General features: G+C 43.6%; 2 protein-coding genes across 2 annotated transcripts in view; one reads left to right on the top strand and one right to left on the bottom strand.

Moving 5' to 3' along the window:
- Window positions 1-9127, bottom strand: part of POLR2C (RNA polymerase II subunit C) — a 63199-nt gene extending 54072 nt beyond the window's left edge. The window contains exon 1 of the mRNA XM_069654117.1: window positions 8941-9127. Coding sequence (XP_069510218.1) covers window positions 8941-9026 — 86 coding nt within the window. The 5' untranslated portion in view covers window positions 9027-9127. The remainder of the gene's footprint in view (window positions 1-8940) is intronic.
- A 456-nt stretch (window positions 9128-9583) lies between these two features.
- CEBPZ (CCAAT enhancer binding protein zeta) lies at window positions 9584-13968 on the top strand. The gene has a single exon (XM_069654107.1). It carries the CDS (start codon window positions 9681-9683, stop codon window positions 13050-13052), a length of 3372 nt encoding a protein of 1123 aa, XP_069510208.1. The 5' UTR covers window positions 9584-9680; the 3' UTR covers window positions 13053-13968.
- Window positions 13969-19812: the final 5844 nt, after the last annotated feature.

The raw sequence follows: 19812 nt of genomic DNA, 5'->3' as shown, positions 1-19812 counted from the left end.
CTGTTGCAGACGAACACACCATGATTGCGACAATGGATGCAGAGGCTCGGAAAGACGATATGAAGGGTTTGGCCAAATGGGCCCATCAGAAAAGTGGGCACTTTGGAGAAAAGGCTACTATCAGGTGGGCACAAGCTCGAGGCATCAGTCTTCCGTTAGAACTAGTGAAAACCATTATTTTGCAATGTCCCGTGTGCCAACACCAATTGCATAGACCTATACCTCAAACTGTTCGAGGCACATTGAGAAGAGGAAAATTACCAGGTCAAATTTGGCAGATTGATTATATCGGTCCTATGCCAAATAGCACAGGTTGTCAGTATGCATGCACTATTGTGGATACCTACTCGGGATATTTGATGGTTTTGCCATGCAAACGTGCAACCCAATTGAACACCATCAGGTTGTTAGATCAGATCATATTAGATTATGGAGTTCCTTTGCAGATTCAATGTGACAATGGGTCACATTTCAAAGGCAAATTAATACAGGAGTATTGTCAGGAAAAGAGCATTGAGTGGATTTACCATGTTCCCTACCATTCAGCTGCGGCAGGGCTAATTGAACTAATGAATGGGTAACGGAAAGAACAGTTGCGCAAATCTGGAGACGGCAGTTTGGCAGGCTGGCGTGATCGTGTTTTGATACGGTGTAAGTGTTAAACAATAGGCCTGTGTATGAACATGAAACTCCTTTGATGCGATTAATGACTCCTACTTTACAGGTTCACCCCAATTCAGTCAGAGAAACAGTGTTATACTGGGAAGTTACGCCAGGTTCTTTAGCTCTCTATCTAGCAACTCCAGAGTCAGCAGGGGTAGACTTGCATTCCAATGAAGAAATCAGATTAGATCCAAGAGGAATAGTTGTCATTGAAACCGGAATTGGAGTACAGATTCCCCCAGAGCATATGGGATGGATTGCCCCTAGATCTAGCCTAGCACTGAAGGGAGTTCAAGTACTGGGAGGGGTAATTGATGCTGATTACCAAGGCGAGATTAAAGTCATCCTAATGAATAGTGGGGATCAATTGTTATCAATCCACAAGGGTGATCGAGTGGCCCAATTGATAGTCATTCCCATTAAATGGTCCATGATTAAGAAAGTGGAGCCTCCTACAGTGTAAACTACCCGTGGGGATCGCGGTTTTGGCTCTTCAGACAGTATGGTACCGGGTGCAAAGGTGTGGGTGGAAAAGCAAAGTGGCCCACCAGTGCCAGCAGATGTCATTGCATCAGGCAAAGATCAAGTGGTTTTAGAAATGGAGCCTGGTAGAAAAATGGCAATATGTACCCGCAGACAAATGTTACTTGAGAGAGTGATGGGCAACACTGATCTCTCTTTTCTGGGTTTGCTTTGTAGATCCTGGGTCCGGTTGGTGTAACTGTGGCACTAAATGGACTCCATTTGGGCGAATTAAGCAATCTACTGTTACCATCGACAAATGTCACATCTGTGCCAGTGATCAAGGGGATACTGATAGTGATGAATAATGTTGTCCCCAAACAGCCCTATGCCAGTGCCGAAAAGCCCGCCAGACTGAAGACATGGATCCGTGAAATGCGACAAACACATCAGGAGCAAGTGAAAACAACCTTGATGCCAGCCGTGCAGGAGACCTTTGTAGGAAGGAGGAAGCACTCTCCTATGATCACCCAAGAAGAGAATATGTGGATATATCTGGCACAGCAAGTACTTAACATATCACACTTTTGTCTTACTGATGTGCCCAATGCTGAAGCTTTATTGACTACGTGTTTAGTAGCGGTGCCGACGCCTGTTCCGGTTTTAAAGCATATCTTCGGCGTCACACATAATGATTCTTTAGTTCAAGACTCAGACGTTAGACAATCTTTTTCAGTTTATGAATATTGTCGGTTCTGCCAAGAGACTGACAGAAAATGGAGAAATTTGACACGTGTGATTATGTACAATATAACCCAAGGTGATGTGTGTTACCTCATGACGTGCAAGGCACAAGAAATTGGTAAATGCAGACAAATGGAGTTGACCAATCAGTATAATCACACTACGTTCGAGAGGAGACTATGTTCACGAATGTCACGCAAATGCACCAGTGTAAAAAACACTATGTCTTGCAATCATACAGTGATAACTGCTAGTCATTTGAATCATGTGATACTTCCAACAGGATGGCTCTTTTCATGTGGTAACATTACATATACTTATATTCCAGCTAACATTTCTGGAGGTCCATGTGCTTTGACTCGATTAGGACTAATGATGTTTCCTTTACACTCAGCGATAACTCGAGGTAAAAGGTCAACCTTTGAATCTGTAGGGCTATCTCCTGACTGTGATTCACATGTACATTTGCTATCAGAAGCTGAGGTTCTAGCATTAACTCTTTAATTCGTGGGTGTTTGGGGTTTAGCTGCTGGAGGTTACAAATCTGATGACATTAGCGTGTTTAGTAGTTAAAAGTCTTAATCATGCTTCACAGGCTTTAGAAGAATTACTCCTTGATAGTCAAGTTATTAGAAAAGCAACTTTGCAGAACAGAACTGCTGTTGATTATATATTGCTGAAACATAATTTAGGGTGTAATGCCTTTGAAGGTATGTGTGGTTTCAATTTAAGTGACCACTCACGATCCATTGAAAGTCATATTCGAGGTTTGAGGGATCTCATTTCTCAAGTGTCTCAAGATCGTAACAGAAACTGGTGTGATTGGTTATTTTCATGAATACCTGATATAGGGGGTACACTACATTACATTTTTGCTTGCATTTATATTATAGTGTCTATTATAATTGCTTGTTGTTGTTGCATTCAATGTATTCCCAATTTGGTTTTAACATTTCGTAGGTTTCAGAGACCAGTTCCAGTGCCACCTGGCAACGGAAGATAAATATCCAAAGGGTGGAATTGTTATGCTTGATTCAAAATGGCGCGGGTGCGCAATGCATTCTGGGAGCGCTCTGAGCCATGTTGGATATTTACTTCACACTGCAGTGAAAGGCTGCACACATTTTGCTGAAGTGTTAGATTCACAGTGCTGAGACAAACATGCTTTTCCAAACCTGGTATGCGGTCAAGGCCATTTCTGCTGGGAAAGCTAACGTTGTTATGGCTTGCTACTGTTCTCCGTGGAGCGTGTTTTTAGAGCAGGGAGGCCCTGCGTTCCTTGAGGGGAGCTCTCGGTTGACCCAGCTGGCAACCGACGGCTGTTCCTCAACTGCACAGGTGAAATTTCCAGAATGTTCGAGAATTAACTCCCCATTCTGGAGTGTGCATATATGCGGAAACCCGGAGGGGGTCAGGTGAGACTTCCGCCAGAGAAGGACGCTCTGTCTGGCCTTCCTGTGAGCTGGGGTACTCTCGGCCTGGCTGTCCCCAGGGTCTTCCAGCCGCTTCTGGACGAGATGAGGAATTCTATTACGCTCACTGTGATGTATTTCTTTTTGACTTCTTTGCTGTTTCTGTGATCTATGTCCTTATTATTTTTATGAGTTATTTCTATGCACTTGTAATCTTTGAATAAATAGCCGTAAAGAGCTGATTATCTTCTAAAGAGTGCGTGGCTGTGAGTTATTGCATCTGTCTGTTTATGGGTTGAAGTATTTGCTCTATAATTGCATTGGTGATTTATGGTTGTTCCGTGCACTTTTCGGAGGAGAGCAGTACACTGCCATACCCAGGTCACTGCCTGCCATGCCTGAGCACACTCGCAACCACCTAATAAGAACCATCACTACACTCAAATCCAACATGAATGCCAAAACCTTACACACCACAACACTCTCACACTAGAATCCCGTCACATGCAAGAGACCACCACCTCCAAAATAGAGCCAACAACAGACCAATATCTCCAAAATAGAGCCAGCGATTCAGCACCTTCCGCCAACACACTGCAAATGAAAAACTGAGGGCGCAACACCACATCTCCCACAAAAACATAGAAAAGAAAGAAAAGCGACAGAACACTAAGAACACATGAAAACAAACGTGACTGCTAACAAAGCAGTACGCTATGGCATATACACAGACATGGGTCAATCACTCCTATACATATGTGTTAGAAAAAAAATTGCATGCATGCGATGGAAAACTTCTTTACATGCACAAATATTTGTAGGCCCAATTCGATTTTCCTGCACCTTTGTGCTAAAATACATTGAATACTTTGAATAGATAATTTCACAGACCACTCACGCCTGCTCATGGCAGACAAATGGCATTAGATGGCTCACAGACTAAAAATCTGCCAACAAACAGCTAAATACAGTGAATAGGTAAATGGCTCATCCAATCTTCGATACCTGTGCCAAGTCTGTAAAACACACATCTTTTTGAAATATCCATGCTTCATAGCACCTAGTAATTCATGCAAATTAAAAGATACAGTTTTACCTTAAAGTTCCTCTTAGGATCTGGCAAAAAAATAATAGTAGAGGTCCTTCCTGTGCCCCCACTGAGCTGGTACCACTGCTCTGAATTAGCACAGTGCAGTGCAGATAGAATGTTGCATGTAATGCATTTATTAAAAATCAGGGTTTTGTTTTGTACAACTGAAGGTTGATGGCTGGAAGGAGGTGAATTAATCATAGCCTCTGTCAATGCTCTGGGCAACCGTCCAGACCATTATTTGAAAGCCTCCCATACCAGTAAAGAAGAGGAAAGACAACATGCAAATCGGGCTTGGCCCCACCCTAGCAGAGGCAGCTCATCCTGAACTGCTAGGTGATATCCCTTCTGCAAGAGACCACAAGCAACTCTAGACATGTCACAACCTCATTGGACATCATCGGTTAGGTGTAGCGGGGTCTCTAGGCAAAGCAAGTCCATCCCACTTGGGTATGCCTCAGCCAAGTAAGATAATACATAGGGCCTAGGAATGAGAATAGGCAGAGAATGGCTAAACCAGACGTGCCTGGATATAACTGATGGCCATGCCCATCAAGAAAAATGTATGAGGAGAGATATATATTGGCAGTGGCAATGTGAACAAGTGGAAAGAGACGTACCTGCCATATGCCAGTGGTGGGAGTGCAGGGTTGCAGGTTGTTTCCTTGGATGACCACCCCCCCTTCCACGGACTAACTGCCTCCTCTATAAGATCTCCTACCACCATACACGACACACAAATACCCAGTCCCCCCACGACAACAGTTGGCTGCCACAAGCCTAGCCACTAGCACATCAAAACTCAGCAAACCATGACCAAGCTCTCCTCTTTAGCCCTATCCAACTGTCCCACATCAGCGGTTGACCTGACTCAAAGTGATGTCGTTATCAGATCTTGGGATCTTCCATATATACTCACAAAGTTCTCTGCCAAATCCATAGAAAACCGATTGGTACCAGAAACTGGGTACTTGTAACCTGCAACCACCAACTTTCCCCCCACCTTTTCTTACAGAGCCAAGCGCAGCAAGGCCACCAATAGTGGCAGAGGTGCCCTGTACAAGACCACTTACATTTAACCATGTGTGATTCTCTTCTCTATTACTGTAAAGATGTTAACTTACATTGGTGCTTGAGGCTGCTTGGATGTCAGTGCTAGTGTCAAATCACCAACATACTCTCAAACCTTTAAAGTCAGAATGGGCGGTCATCCTCTGTCATTCAAATGCTGGTCCAACCTGAACCTTTTGGGCGACTATTTTAGAGATTCACAGCAGATTAACCTATGTAGGAGAGAGAAGCGGTGGTCTTGAGGCATGGGGCGGCCCTGGGTACGTAGAACCAATTAACAGCTCGGGATCCTCCCCCTGCCATGTCAGCAAGCTCTGGGTAGTGATTAATTAGTGACAGTCCGAAAGTGGAAGTAGAGGCCAGGTATAGCACTTGTCTGCACAATGTTACAACAGATAACTTTTGTACGTGCAGGGTATATGCAGCAAGGGTTTTTTACATGCAGTGAGGAGTGTGTGGAGAGCTGTGTGTTCTGGCTGGGTGCAGCACATACGAGGATTTTATATTGAGCACTTTGTACCGGTTGTGGGGATTAAGTTTGAAGATCGTTGTGAGATATGCACGCAGAGCAGCAAAGTCTGCATTTAGAGCTGTGTGAGATAACGAACAATGTAAATGCACTGCAGAGACATCGTAACATGCCTGCTCAAATGTTCCAATCCTGAATGGACCGATTTTGCATTTCATAATCCAAGGACTAATAAAATGAGGAGCCTTTGGTGACATTTTAACAGCTACTATTAACTGCTTCAAGAGAATTCAAATTGATGCACTATGAACATTATGTCTAATTCTTCTTCAGTATGTGTACATAGCACTGCAAATAATGGAGGTAAAAAGAAGGCTCCTAATACTACCAAAAGATGGAGGGCTATGCATGCTGTAAGAAAAGGGCCTTATATAAGAGTGGTAATAACTTGGTGAGTTGTGCGTTTGATGCAGCGATACCTGCACATCATAGAGTTCAATGACAATAAGATAGCTCAGCCGGTTATAGAACTGTTGCAGAGATCGGTTTGTAGTCAGTAGGTCATATGTTCAATGACCATGAAATAACCTTGTTTATGGGCACCGGTTGCAGGGGTGTATGTATAACACGCCCAGGTTTACAGCTCACAAAGTAAAAGTACTGGCCTCTAACAAAGTGCCAGCCTGCACTTTACAGATTTGATTTCCACTAAAAGACCGAACCAGTCCTTCATCCTTCCGAAGTTGGTACAATGAACACTATAAATTGGGTAATAACAACATGGAAGATTTACAGAACTACGAAACTGCAGGAATGTGGTGGCTTATGCTATATAAAACCCAAATATTATACTACTTGTAGTTTGCAGAATCCAGTATGATTGATGATAGGTTATTTATAACGCCCTTAATACCCAGAGGTTTCTAACCGCGGACACGGGTATCGAACCTGTGATGCTCTGTGTCTTCTTCATTCCAAGTCCAGCACATTGCGTTGAGCTATCAGGGAGATGGTTAAGGGTTCTGCATGTGACAAGAATGTCAGAGGTTCCAATCCAAATGAGATAACATCTGTCGGGTGCAGTTATAATTTGCGTAGCAAGGGCCCCCCCTGGTGCGGGGGCCTAAAAGAGACCATAATAATAAACTGCTTGGCTCTACTAACTTTTACGTTCCCAAACTGCTCATTGATTTTATTCTAAGTAAATATTGTGCCATTTATCCCCCATAACCTAAATGATTTACAGAATGAGGGGGAATTACTCACTAATTTAATCATTTATAATCTATTTATATACAATGATTTATTTACAAACTGAGCCAGAGAAGCGTAATTACAATACCCAGACTTGATGCAAACAAGACCACCAGAGATCATGCTGAGTGACCCAAACTACATGTTTGCAGCGCGTCATGATTTTTTTCTTATTATTAGGGTTTTTATTGAGCATTAACCTAGCTTCAGGAAGCAACAGAGCGCGTTAAGAGTCATAGGGGGAAGAATGCAGTGACGGGATCAATACAAGGAAGCTGGGAGCCAACAGGGGGTGCAGAGGGTGGGTAATTTGGTACTCTGGGATCTACAAGTAACCAAGGGAAGAAACGGGATAAGGCACAGAACATCCCCCAGTCTCAAATTCGGTGGAAAATGGGTGGCATGTGGACCTAGCCAATAATGGGAAGCCATTTGTTGAAGATGAGGGTCTTGAGCTTCGTCCTGAAAGGGAAAAGGAAGGGGTTGTGTCTGGTGTTGATTGGGAGGAGTTCCAGAGTTTGCAGGTGTAAGACAGAGAAGGTCAGTCTTCTGGCCCTTTCCTTCCTGGACTAGCAGAGTTAAAGTCTGCATGTGTCCTTGCTTCTTTATTGCACAAGTAATGTTTGTGTGTGGGCGATGGGGCCAATGCATCCATGTGTTTGTTGGCAGGGGGCGTATCATGATAGTAATAATGCTTGCTTATAGTGTTTGTGAAACATCATCCAATTTACTATATTGAGGATTTCAGAATAGATTGTGGCTCCACCTTCATCAACATGATTTACAAGGATCATACAAGTCAGGGGTTGAGAGGGGGTGAGTGCGTAGAGGGGGTGAGTGCGTAGAGGGGGTGAGTGCGTAGAGGATAGAACGGACAAGTGGATAGAACGGATGAGAGAATGAGTGAATAGGGCAGATGAATGGATAGGGCGGATGAGTGAATAGAGTGGAGAGAATAGAACAGACATATGGATAGAACGGATGAGAGAATGAGTGGATAGGGCAGATGAGTGGATAAGTGTACAGAGTGGTTGAATGGATAAAGCGGATGAGTAGATAGAGTGTACAGAAAAATATGCTGTAAAATTCACTATTTCAACAGATTATTCAAAAACATTTCTCAGGAGAAGTGCAGTTTCCCCCACAGTACTTAGTGCCCTCTTGCTATGCTTGTTCACGTTAATTTGTGGAAAATGTTAACGGCCCTGCACTAAAGATATTGAAAGTGCCACCACCAACCTGGAACAGTTTGCAATGCTAGTACCCACTCAGGGGCCGCCTGATCCCATGGCACCAAAGTTGCCTCCGCTGATATGCAAACAATTATACTGGCCACGCAGTGTCAGCAGAACCTTTGGGTGTCAGACGCCAACAGCCATGGCTTCTATCTTAGGCGTAAGATTTAATTCAAAACCCTACATCTTTCACCTACAGGCTACAGTAGTTTGCATCAAGCCACTGCAGCAGCATGATCGTGAATTGGGGGGCTCTGCAAGGCACCCTCATTTTGTGTTACGACACTGGTAGGACTCCTTATGTATCCAGCAGAAAATGGGTTCCATTCATAGCAAAATATATTAGAGGGTAATATAACAGTGCTTCAGCAAGAGATACAGAATTGGGCCATCCAACAAACACAAATCTTCCCCTGCGGATGGCTGACTAATTATTCTAATCGCATATAACTCGGGGAATGTTTTAGATGGGAAAACGAAAAGCTGGGAACCATACAGAAGCCAGGGTGTGTCACAAAAAGAACACAGGAAGACACTCACGCAAGGTCCGTGTTCTCCACAATGAATTTGACGTTCTCGTCGTTCAGCTCAGTGATCCGCACAGTGGGCTGGTTGGCGTAAGGCATGGCTAATACTCAGAGCACAGGCAAAAAACAAAAACAACTATCACACAAACTAGGGCGCTCTACTAACTCCGTACTCAATGCGCGCCGGAAGACTAGACCACTGTAGGATGTGACGAGTGTACACAACATCCGTTCTACCAGCGCAATGCTATAGAAAGAGGACTGAGAAATTGTATGTTTAATATATAAAGTCCGAATGTAGTACTTTGCTGGGACAACCAGCCAAAATTAAAGGCCATTTATATTGGGTAATATACGAACATGCATCACCCCTCACATTCCTGATATGCCCCTGTATACACATTATTTGAAAATGTAGTGTCCCCAGAAGGGTATGTGAAGGAGCCGGGAACAAAAACAACATAGAAGCCCATCGTATGGTTTTCTTAGCTGGCCCTATGCAATCCCTCAAAAAGCAGCCATCATAAGACCAGCGAATGTCACTTATTTAGGGATACCGTCCGCCCGTTCAAATGATCATAGAGAAAGCAATGACATTTTGCCTGACCAGGAGATGGTGGTCGCAGTGACAGCCATTCGCTCTTTGCGCATGCGCCTATTTGCAACGGGAACACGTGTCCATGTTGCCATCTATCCTTCAACGTGACTAGAGCTCCTGTGCTGTGGCAGAGGCCCCGTATAGAAAACGGTGCCATGGCTCCTTTACGGACGGCTCGCAGACAGCGAGCTACAGGAACCCCGGTAAGCTCCAGAGCGTCCTGTGATGAGGAGCAGCCCGATGACGAGGACACAGCAGAGGGTGAGGAAGGCGTCCGTACTCAGGACTCGGAGGACGGCGTTGAAGCCGAGGATGGCTTTGCCCTGGAGGAGGTATTGCGTCTGGGCGGCACCAAACAAGACTTCATTATGTTGGCAGGTCTGGGCGATCCAGAGGAGATGATAGACGGGGGGAAGAAGGGCGCAATTGACGACCTGAAGCCCGGTGAATTAGAAGCCTTCGTCAAGGGGCTTGGTCTTGGCCGCTTCCCGGAGAGCTGCCGTCTGCAGATCGACGAGAGCCTAGAGGAAGAGAATAAAGACGGTGATGGGGACTCCACTAAAAAGAAAGCTAAAGAACTTCATACAATCCCTGGTAGCAAGGAGACGAGCACCCCTGTCCGAAAGGAAGGGGTACTGGCTAGCAAAAGAGAGAAGGGGGGGAAGAAAAAGGCTGAAGATCCCCCTTCCAGCCTTGATAAATTGACCCCTGGCACCAAGAATGATGATGTGATACCTGCTATAAAAGGGCAGGGCTCTAGTCAGAGGACAGAAACAGAAGAGAAGTCTGGGATCAAAGCCAAGAAGATAACGAAAAAGCAGCCACTTCAACTGAACGAAGTCTCGAGCACCAGTGGAGCTCTCAAAAAAGCTTCAAGTCCTGAAAACTTTCAGTTCCACCCTCGGCCCATCCTGCTAATCAAACCTGGGGGCAAGTGGTATGACATGGAGTACACAAAGGAGGCCACTTCTCAACCTCAGGACGCAGTCCAGGTGTCCAAATACAAGGTTCTGGCACAGAAGTTATACGAGCACGAATCAGACCTTTACAAGAGTAAGAAGGACCTGCAGAAGGGGGCTGGCTATGCCTGGATGAAGACTGTGGTGTCATCGGGCACACTGGCTGACAGAATGGCAGCTATGACACTCCTCATCCAAGATGCTGCTGTCCACACACTCCAGTTCATTGAGTCATTGGTGAACCTGATCAAGAAGAAAGCCAGCAGGCGGCAATGCCTTATGGCCTTGGACACTTTCAAAGAGCTGCTCCTATCAGACCTGCTTCCAGACCACCGTAAACTGGTGCCCTTCTCCCAACACCCCTTTGACAAGCTGGAGAAGATATCCAGTGGCAACAAAGATGCCAGAGACAGAAGACTGATCCTGTGGTATTTTGAGCATCAGTTGAAGCACCAAGTGGCAGAGTTTGTGCAGGTGTTGGAGGCCCTGAGTCATGATACTTTGCTAGCTACAAAGACCCGTGCCCTCACAGTGGCTCACGAACTGCTTTGTACCAAACCAGAAGAGGAGAAAGCGCTGCTGGTTCAACTTGTGAATAAACTGGGGGATCCCCAATACAGAGTAGCCACCAAAGCTACCTATCTCCTGGAGATTTTAGTTCAGAAGCATCCAAACATGAAGGGTGTTGTCTGTTATGAAGTTGAGAGACTTCTTTATCGTCCAAATATCAGCACAAAGGCCCAGTACTATGGCATTTGCTTTTTAAACCAAACTATCTTAAGCCATGACGAAAGTGATCTTGCCAATAATCTAATTACTGTGTATTTTTGCTTCTTTCGAAGTTGTATCAAGAAAAAAGACGTGGAGTCTAAAATGTTAAGGGCTCTTTTAAGCGGTGTCAACAGAGCTTTCCCTTATGCCAATATTGGAAGTGAAAAGGTGACTGAGCAACTGAATACCCTGTTCAAAATTGTGCATAGTGTCAACTTTAACACCAGTGTGCAGGTCTTCATGTTGCTTTTCCAGGTAATGGACTCTCAACAAACTGTGTCACATCGCTATTACGCTGCTCTATATAAAAAGCTCCTGGATCCAGGCTTGGTGCACTGCTCTAAGCAGTCCATGTTCCTCAACCTTGTTTATAAGTCTATGAAAGCGGATGTTGAGTTGAGGCGTGTGAAGGCCTTCATGAAGCGTTTGCTTCAAGTTACCTGTGGGAGCATGGCCCCCTTTATATGTGGAGCTCTATACCTTGTGTCTGAGATTCTAAGATTAAAACCAGCCTTGCGTGCTTTACTTCAGGAGCAGGGGGAATCTGATGATGAGGAACATTTTCATGACTGTGAAGATGATGATGATAATTTAACCGATCAAGAGAAGAAAACAAAAGAAATACATGAAACCAAAGAAGGCGTAGGAAACGCAGAAGTTTCCAATCCAGCACACTCATGGATACATCTCCAGACTCTAAAAGGTGGAATAAGTTCCAGCATTTATGACCCTTTGAACAGAAATCCCTTGTTTTGTGGCGCAGATTGCACTAGTCTTTGGGAGCTCAGAAAACTTTCAGAACACTTTCATCCATCTGTAGCCCACTTTGCAAAAACCGTTTTACAGGGAGATCGCATTCAGTATACAGGTGATCCATTGCAGGATTTTACATTAATGAGATTCTTGGATCGATTTGTGTACCGAAACCCTAAACTGCAAAAGGATAATGTGGACAGGCCTGGTGCTGCAATGCGCCCCAAAAAGAAAATCTACATGAACAATGTTCACACTCATGCAGTGAACAGTAAGGAGTTCCTTGAACGAGAAGAAAGTCAAATACCCGTGGAGGAAGTGTTCTTTCACAGATTTTATAGAAAAGTTGCAAAGGAGAAAAAGAGACCACGCTTTGAAGAAGAGAGTGTGGAAGATGTGGACGATGATGAGTTTGAGCGATTGCTGGATTCGTTTGAAGGAGATGCTTTAGGCATCCCCGAGAGTGATGACCTTGACTTTGCCAGTAATGTAAAAAAGAGTACCAAAGGAAGTAAGAAAAGTCATGGTGGGGATGCTAGTTCTAGTTCTGATTCAGAATTTGAGGATGATGAGGATGGCGATTTGGATGATGAAGTCATCTCTTTAGGCAGCATGGATGATGAGGATTTTGGTGAAGACATTGCAGAAGAGGGAGGTGCCTTTGTTGACATAACAGATGATGAAGACGAGCAGGTTGTAGATGATACACCGCCCCAAACTTCCAAGGTGGGGTCTAAGACTGGTAAGCGAAAGCGTTCTGAAAGTGCACCTCCAGGAATTTCAAAACACAGAAAGAAAGGCTTCAAAGTTGATTCTAAATTGTCTGCAGCTGCAGAAGAGTTTGGTTTTCTCTTGGATGAACATTCAGGAGCAAAGTTTGACAATATTGGCATGAATGCAATGGCTAACAAGGAAAACGCAAGTCTGAAGCAACTGAAATGGGAAGCTGAGCGGGACAACTGGCTCCACAAGAAGGACCGGCGAACAAAAAGAAAGTTCAATCCCAGGAAACCGGCTCGAAAACATCCAATGAAGAGGAAATAGGCGTATGATTCATGCTGCAGTAATGATGGCCTTTTTCTACCGTAGGAGTTAACATTTCTTCACCAAGTACTTTTATTTTTAAATTAACGGGCAGGGACTTAAACCAACTCTGTGTATGTTTTGGGGTCATCTTGGAGTAACAGTGGTGATACTGTAACCATTTTTAACTAGTGCTGTAAGACTTCCTTGCTGTTCTGCCTTATTGTCTTTATACCACTCGTCATTTTGAGGATCGTTCATTAGCAGACCGCACTTTCATTATCAGGTTTTTCAATAGCAGTATACTCCAAGAAAATAGTGTTTACCACACGCTTGGTGCTGCATTTGCATGTGGGTAAGGGCGAATGCGCACTGCTACTCAATAACAATAATTCTATATAAGCAGAATGTGCTTGGAGGAGTGTACAGACAGCCCCAGTCAAGCATCATTCTCTTCCCACGCAACCGTTGAATACCTGAAAATAACACTTTCCGCTTTCTTATATATTTGTTTTGCTCTATCCTGTAAATAACAGCAGCTTTTTTTTTTTTTAATAACCACAAAAATAACCACACATGAATGCTTATTCTTTGTAATGGCTATTTCTTTCCACTTGCGTTTTAAATTACAGTTAGTATAAAAGCACTGCAACTTGCTCCCAGGAGACAGGTATTTGTAATTAGGTAGGTAAGATTGAGAGGAGGGTGCTGCTTTATAGTTGGAGAAAGGTTTTTGAAGAATCGCAGCTTCCTGGGTCAGGGGCGTAAAGCTTACAGCAATAATAGAAATGTAAATCCAAAGTGCGGGGTTGCTTTTTAAATGTATAAATTAAATACCCCACCAATGTATCTTTTTACAATTAATTTTCCTCCTGGGTATTTGACTAATCTCGCAGTATTTATTTTGCAGCACCTATTAAAGTGCGGTAATTCACGAGCATATTTTCATAATTTTTCTTGTTTGATAAGATCTTTGCATATACTGTCTTGATACAAACTGTAGAAAATTAGATTAAAATCAAAAATGGATGACGCACATCATGATATAATAGGGCGATTATTTCTCATTGATCCATTTCTTTTGCCTGGCAGGTCACTGTTGGTTGTGATGCCCAAATGTGCTAAACTAGTTTAATGATTGGCTGAGGGAAACTATGGTATCCATTGTTCTTTTTAATATGATATTGGTATCAATAGATCCGTGCACACGTTAATCCGAGTTTTACAATGAGCAAATGGTAATGTACTGAATTATGAACATTAACCTATGTGTTTATCAGACACATTTGGTGGACGATTTTGTATTTCCCTAATTTCGTTTCTTAAAGAACATGAGTTTTCTTCCTCAGAATTGTATGTCCCGTTTACTATACTGGAACAACAGTACACCTTGCAGGGAACTGCAAGTAAATGCGTAATTCTCATTAAGGTTATCTGCATGATGGTGTTATTTCATCTGGTCTATGAGAGCTATTAAAAATAATAGCAACCAACTTTGCTGTCTGACCAGTCCGGTGGCCCTGCCTGTCTTTCATATCCTCTTTTCCCCATTTTACCATATTATCAATTCCACCAAATGCAAGTATGTCTCTACCCTAACATCTGGGATCCTGAGGATAGCAGTGGATGATTGTCATGTTACAACTGTAAGTCTTTAGCCGGTAGTTTAGTTTTCTCAGAGATGGTGCTTGATATGATATATTCTATTTGTATCGCGCTCGTACACAAGTGTTTCGTAGCGCGACTAGGCAAGGGAGGGGAACAAGGGAGAACACAGCACAACATAAAAACGATCTTACTAGGCCCAGTGACATTGAGAACGTGCAAGTGCATGGGGAAAAGGGAAAAAGTGTGTGGAAGGGGGAGAGTGGAAAGTGCAGAGCCGAGGAGCGCAGATAAATAAAAATAAATAGAAAATGGAGGAAAACTGGTAGTGCAGCCGGCAAGTGCTGTGTTTAAGGCAGCAGACTGGGTAAGTCTGAATAAGTGCAGAAAAAGAAGAAAAATGGGGGGAGGCTGTATGGGTACAGATACAGTCCCCAGTGCAAGGGGTGGCCAGGAGGCAGTGCAGGAAGGTGGCAGGGTGAGTAGGTACCTGGGCCCAGGGGACAGGGTTTCCAGGTGCACAGTGCCAAGAGAGCAGATCAGCAGGGGAGAAGGGGAGCGAAGGCAGAAACAAAGAGGAAGGTTTTGAGGTGCTTCTGGAGATGGTTCTCCTCAAGTTTTAGAGTGGCATGGAGGCTGTTCCAGAGGGAGGCCCCAGCCGAAAATAGAGATCTACCCCCAGCTCGTTTCTTTGAAAAACGATTGACCCAGAGGGAGTTAGAGGTAGAGGAGCGAAGAGCTCGAGAGGGGAGGTATTTGCGGAGGGATAGCTGAAGGTATTTTGGACCCAGGCCCGAGAAAGCCTTGTGGACAATGCAAAGAGTTTTGAAATTAATCCTTGCATCCACTGGGAGCCAATGGAGAGATTTCTGAGCTCGAGAGATACGATCCCAGGGCTTGAGGCCAAGGACAAGTCTCGCAGTCCTGTTCTGGATAAGTTGTAGAGGGCGGAGAGTAGAGGCAGGTAGATTTAGAAAGAGGCTGTTACAAAAGTCCAACCGAGAGAGAACCAGAGCTTGGGAGATGGTGAGCTTCTGAGGGAAGGAGAGGAAAGGAAGAATACCTCTGAGGAGGTGCAGTAGGAAGTTTGACTTTTTAGAGACCTCAGAGATCTGGGCCGAGACGGAAAGTATGTAGTCAAAGATGACCCCAAGGTTCTTAGCCTCGCAGGTAGGGGTGGGAGGATGCCATGGGAGGCCGGCCAGAGAGTGAGGGAAAAGGATGGAGATGGTGTGCCGATGAGGAGGATCTCCGTCTTGCTGGCATTCAGACAAAGATCATTGGCGGCACAGCAATCTTGAATGGCAGTTAGGCAGTCAGAGATGGGAGAGGAGGTGGCCGAGGGCAGCCAGAAAATGAGTTGTGTCATCAGCGTAGCACTGGAAATTTGAGCAGAAAATGGCAATGTAGTGAGCGAGAGTTGTCAGGTATTCGTTGGTTGCATCACTTTGCTGGTAAAAATAATGCTTTTGGTGTTGTGTGTGCATTATATAGGGATACATCACTTGTTGTCTAGTTGTATGCTCAACAGGAAGTAACTAAGCCGGTTTTGCTCGTCATAAAACCTTGTTGGATGAACGCTTCAAACAAAGGAGCAATGCCACTTTCATTACTGTTGCCAACAAGTCTTCCATCACCCATTTAAGGTATGCTGATAATATTGTTCATGGAAGAATTTTGGCTTTTAAATGGAAAATCATGTCCTTTTATAGTGCTGTGATAGTGATACAAGAAATCCCTTTCTTGTAATTTGTTGGGATCATGTAAAAAAGTACACCAAATTTGGTGAGCAAAAAATCTTTTTATTCACGATGGATTTTTCAAAATGGTTAGGTTTTGATTTTTCGAAGGCACATTGGACTTACTTCAAAGTGGTGCATGCCATACACATTTCCAAAATGGAGTAGGCCAAACCCCCTTTGAAAAAACAAAAATGTATCTGTGTTCATATGTTGTATGAACTAGTAGATGTGCTTGCATATGAAGAATACACGTCCCTGCCATGACCACCAACATCCTTCTCAAAATCCAATGCAGCACAATAGTCGCATGTGCAGAATATATGGAATGGTGCAATACAACTGAGCACAGTAGGCTCAGACAACTCGCATGACCAGTATACACAGACCACACACAAGTACACTACTTAATGAATGATCATGCATGGAATAACTGGCTGCATACCAGCAACCGCACGCCACACAAACACTCGCAACACACTACAATTGTCAAACACAAACTCCTTCCATTATATTCCCTGTGTACATATACCCATAGACAATACGCACAACTAGAGTCAACATGCAATACACCCATTCATTGTTTTTGGATTGCATGTAAGCATGTATCGTTTGCTTAAATGTGCAGAGCTATTCTTGGGACGCACAGAGGATCCCCCACCTATGCTCCGTTAACCTACATATACTAATACACGTATACATTATGTGTTTAGTGCATTTAAGTGGAGCCATGCAACTAAGATGCAATGCGCACGTAACATACGTATGCCGACATAATCTGGTTTATGCACATACTACGTGTGGAGTGCACATAAGCGTGGGCCACGTGTTCAGAATATGTATGTGCACATAAAATCCCATATGCTTATAAATCATGTCTGTATACAAGTGAGCAACACTTATCTGATGCTTTGTATGAAAGTAAGCACAAATTGCACACAGTGTGCATGGAATATCTATCCATGGGCTGCCTGCTTGTAATGTGCATTATGCATTTACACAAGATATGTCATACAATGTACACATAAGTAACATTAATAACATGCAGTAGGCATGCAGCTTATGCTTAAAACAAAAATAAGCATGGATTGCACATGGGGAGTGTGCAATACACATTTAACATTCATATGCAAATAGCCTGGATCACACATTTCCTGTAACCGCAATAATACAAAAAAGTAAATGGGTGGAAAAACACATTTACATTTTTTTAGGTTACAACCTATAAAAAGACGAGGTCCAAAACAAATGTAACAACTGTAAGGTACTACCAGGGATTTCAGCCAGAAAATGAAGTTTACAAATATTGGGACTACCAATGTCAATGTACCAGCTTTCAGTTCACATGTAGTTATAAATCCTTAACACAAAGGCCACTACAAATCTAACCAGAACACACTTTTCACCACTTCCTTATAACCTATAACTACTTCCTAACGTTTTTGCTCTAAACGTTAGGAAACTCAACCCATGGTTTAAAGTGACTTGCGAAGTCATAAGTATCTGGGTTACGTTTGTAGTGTGGTGTGATATGCTCGTATTTGGGAATGTATTCATTTGAACTAAGGGTTGGTACAATTTCCAGTGTTTGTAGACTTTACATTTTGTTACCTTTGGGCTGTGTTTGAACCTTAGCATTGTCATTTCCACATTTCAGTTTCATAGGTTGGAACGTCTTAAAAAAACGTATACACAGGGATCTTAATTGGGATTTGTCTACAGGAGCTAAAAGCAGCTCCTGGGTATCGTAAATAACCAGTTAGGCAGGCGCTACCTCTGGGGAACCAGGAGCTAGCCATTTGTGTCCTTTTTATATTATCCAATATGTTATAAATGTCCCTTAGGTGAGTTCTTTATATACATTCCCAAACATACACTGTTAATATCACGTAGCTAGGTTTGTATGGCATTACTTAGCACAGGAGTCAAAAGTATCTCCTGAGGGCTGTTGGTTTCAAGCTAACCAGGCTCCCCTTGGCTATAACCCGGAGCTAAATAGCTCTCAGGTCCTGGCAATTTTGAACCCTGTATACACAATTTGTGGTTACCATTCTGTGGTTAAGATCGCGCAGCACAACCTAGGAAAAAGAATACATGTTTCCTCTATAACTTTTGATCTTGTCCACGAATTTCACCAAGTGTGGCAAGCAAATGACCTGTCCAGATTCGAAAACACATGCCAAATGTACAGAAGTTTCATTCTTTTTTGTTTATAGTAAAAAAAAATGCATTGGGTTTTCATACTTGTTAGTTTTTTTCCTTCAAATCTACTACCTGGGGTAGGACTTGGAAAGCCATCTAAAGCTAGAAGGGCTATTCACAACCCCAGTTGAGCAATACTTATTTATTTTTATCTCCAGTGCACAAAGCCCTGAGGCATCTAGGCGCTAGTTACAGAAAGTGCGTGGTACAAGCTACAAGAATAAACATATGGTTACAGAGTGGTGTGTGTACAATGACTGGCATGGCCTCACCTCATGTTACAGGGGGCTACGCCCATCAGCATAAAGTTTGCATAGGTCCAATTACACAAACTGGCAAAGCCTTGTCTCATGTTGCAGTGGGGGCTATGTCGGGCAGCATATAAGTCACATAGGTATCATTACCCGGAGTGGCAGAGTTGCACCTTGGTGAGGGGCAGCATTCATTTTTAGACAGCCACACAGTAAGGACTGCTCAGGTGAGCGACTCATAATCGGAGAGCATACAGGCAAGGAGTCACTCACCTGTGGGGCCCTCTAAAGCACTGTAAGGCACAAAACGAGAATGGCTATACAGCTCTAAAAGTGGCTAGATCGATTATTTTTAAGCAGAGCAGGCACTTTAGGGAATGCATACGATGGTGGTGTGGTTGTTGGTGGTGGACAGTTAGCTGCTGACAGACAGAATGAAAAGTACACAGCTGGTCAAATCGGAAGTTACAGGAAAATAAAGTACACATGCAGCAAACTGCTGAGTGCAGGACTAAGTGAAGGGTCAGAGACGATGGGTTACGAAGCACAGGTGGATTCGTGTAGCAGGGATGAGCCTCGCATGGAGGCGGAGGAAGGGTTAAGTGGCAGTGGGAATATGAGAGCTTGGGGGTGTACTTGTTGTGGGCAAGTTCAAAACAAAGAATCGCGTTCCAAACAGTTCAACATCCTAGGGCATATGACTTCCTAAGGATTTCTTGTAATTTAACATACACTTTATTTGGCCTGGTATACTCCCCTGCCAGGACTTCATTAGTCTTTTACACATTTTAACTTAACCTGGTATTTTCTCCTACTTCATGTACTCTCCTGCCAGGACTTTACTTTCATATCTTTACTACAATTCTCTTTTACCCATGAAACCATACAAGATGGTTTCATGGTAAAAATATTGGCTTATCGTTTCTTGAATGGTTTTCTCTTTCACATATTGGGCGTTTGCCCCTCTCAAGTTCATTCACCTTT

Source organism: Ambystoma mexicanum, chromosome 1p (assembly GCF_040938575.1).
Source record: "Ambystoma mexicanum isolate Mex_15411 chromosome 1p, UKY_AmexF1_1, whole genome shotgun sequence".
Classification (NCBI taxonomy): domain Eukaryota; kingdom Metazoa; phylum Chordata; class Amphibia; order Caudata; family Ambystomatidae; genus Ambystoma; species Ambystoma mexicanum.
Note: the sequence above shows the minus strand (reverse complement) of the source record. Positions and strands in the feature narration are given on the sequence as shown.

Excerpts from the sequence above, each read along its gene's own strand:
- CEBPZ (XM_069654107.1), top strand. The coding sequence starts at position 9,681 with ATGGCTCCTTTACGGACGGCTCGCAGACAGCGAGCTACAGGAACCCCG.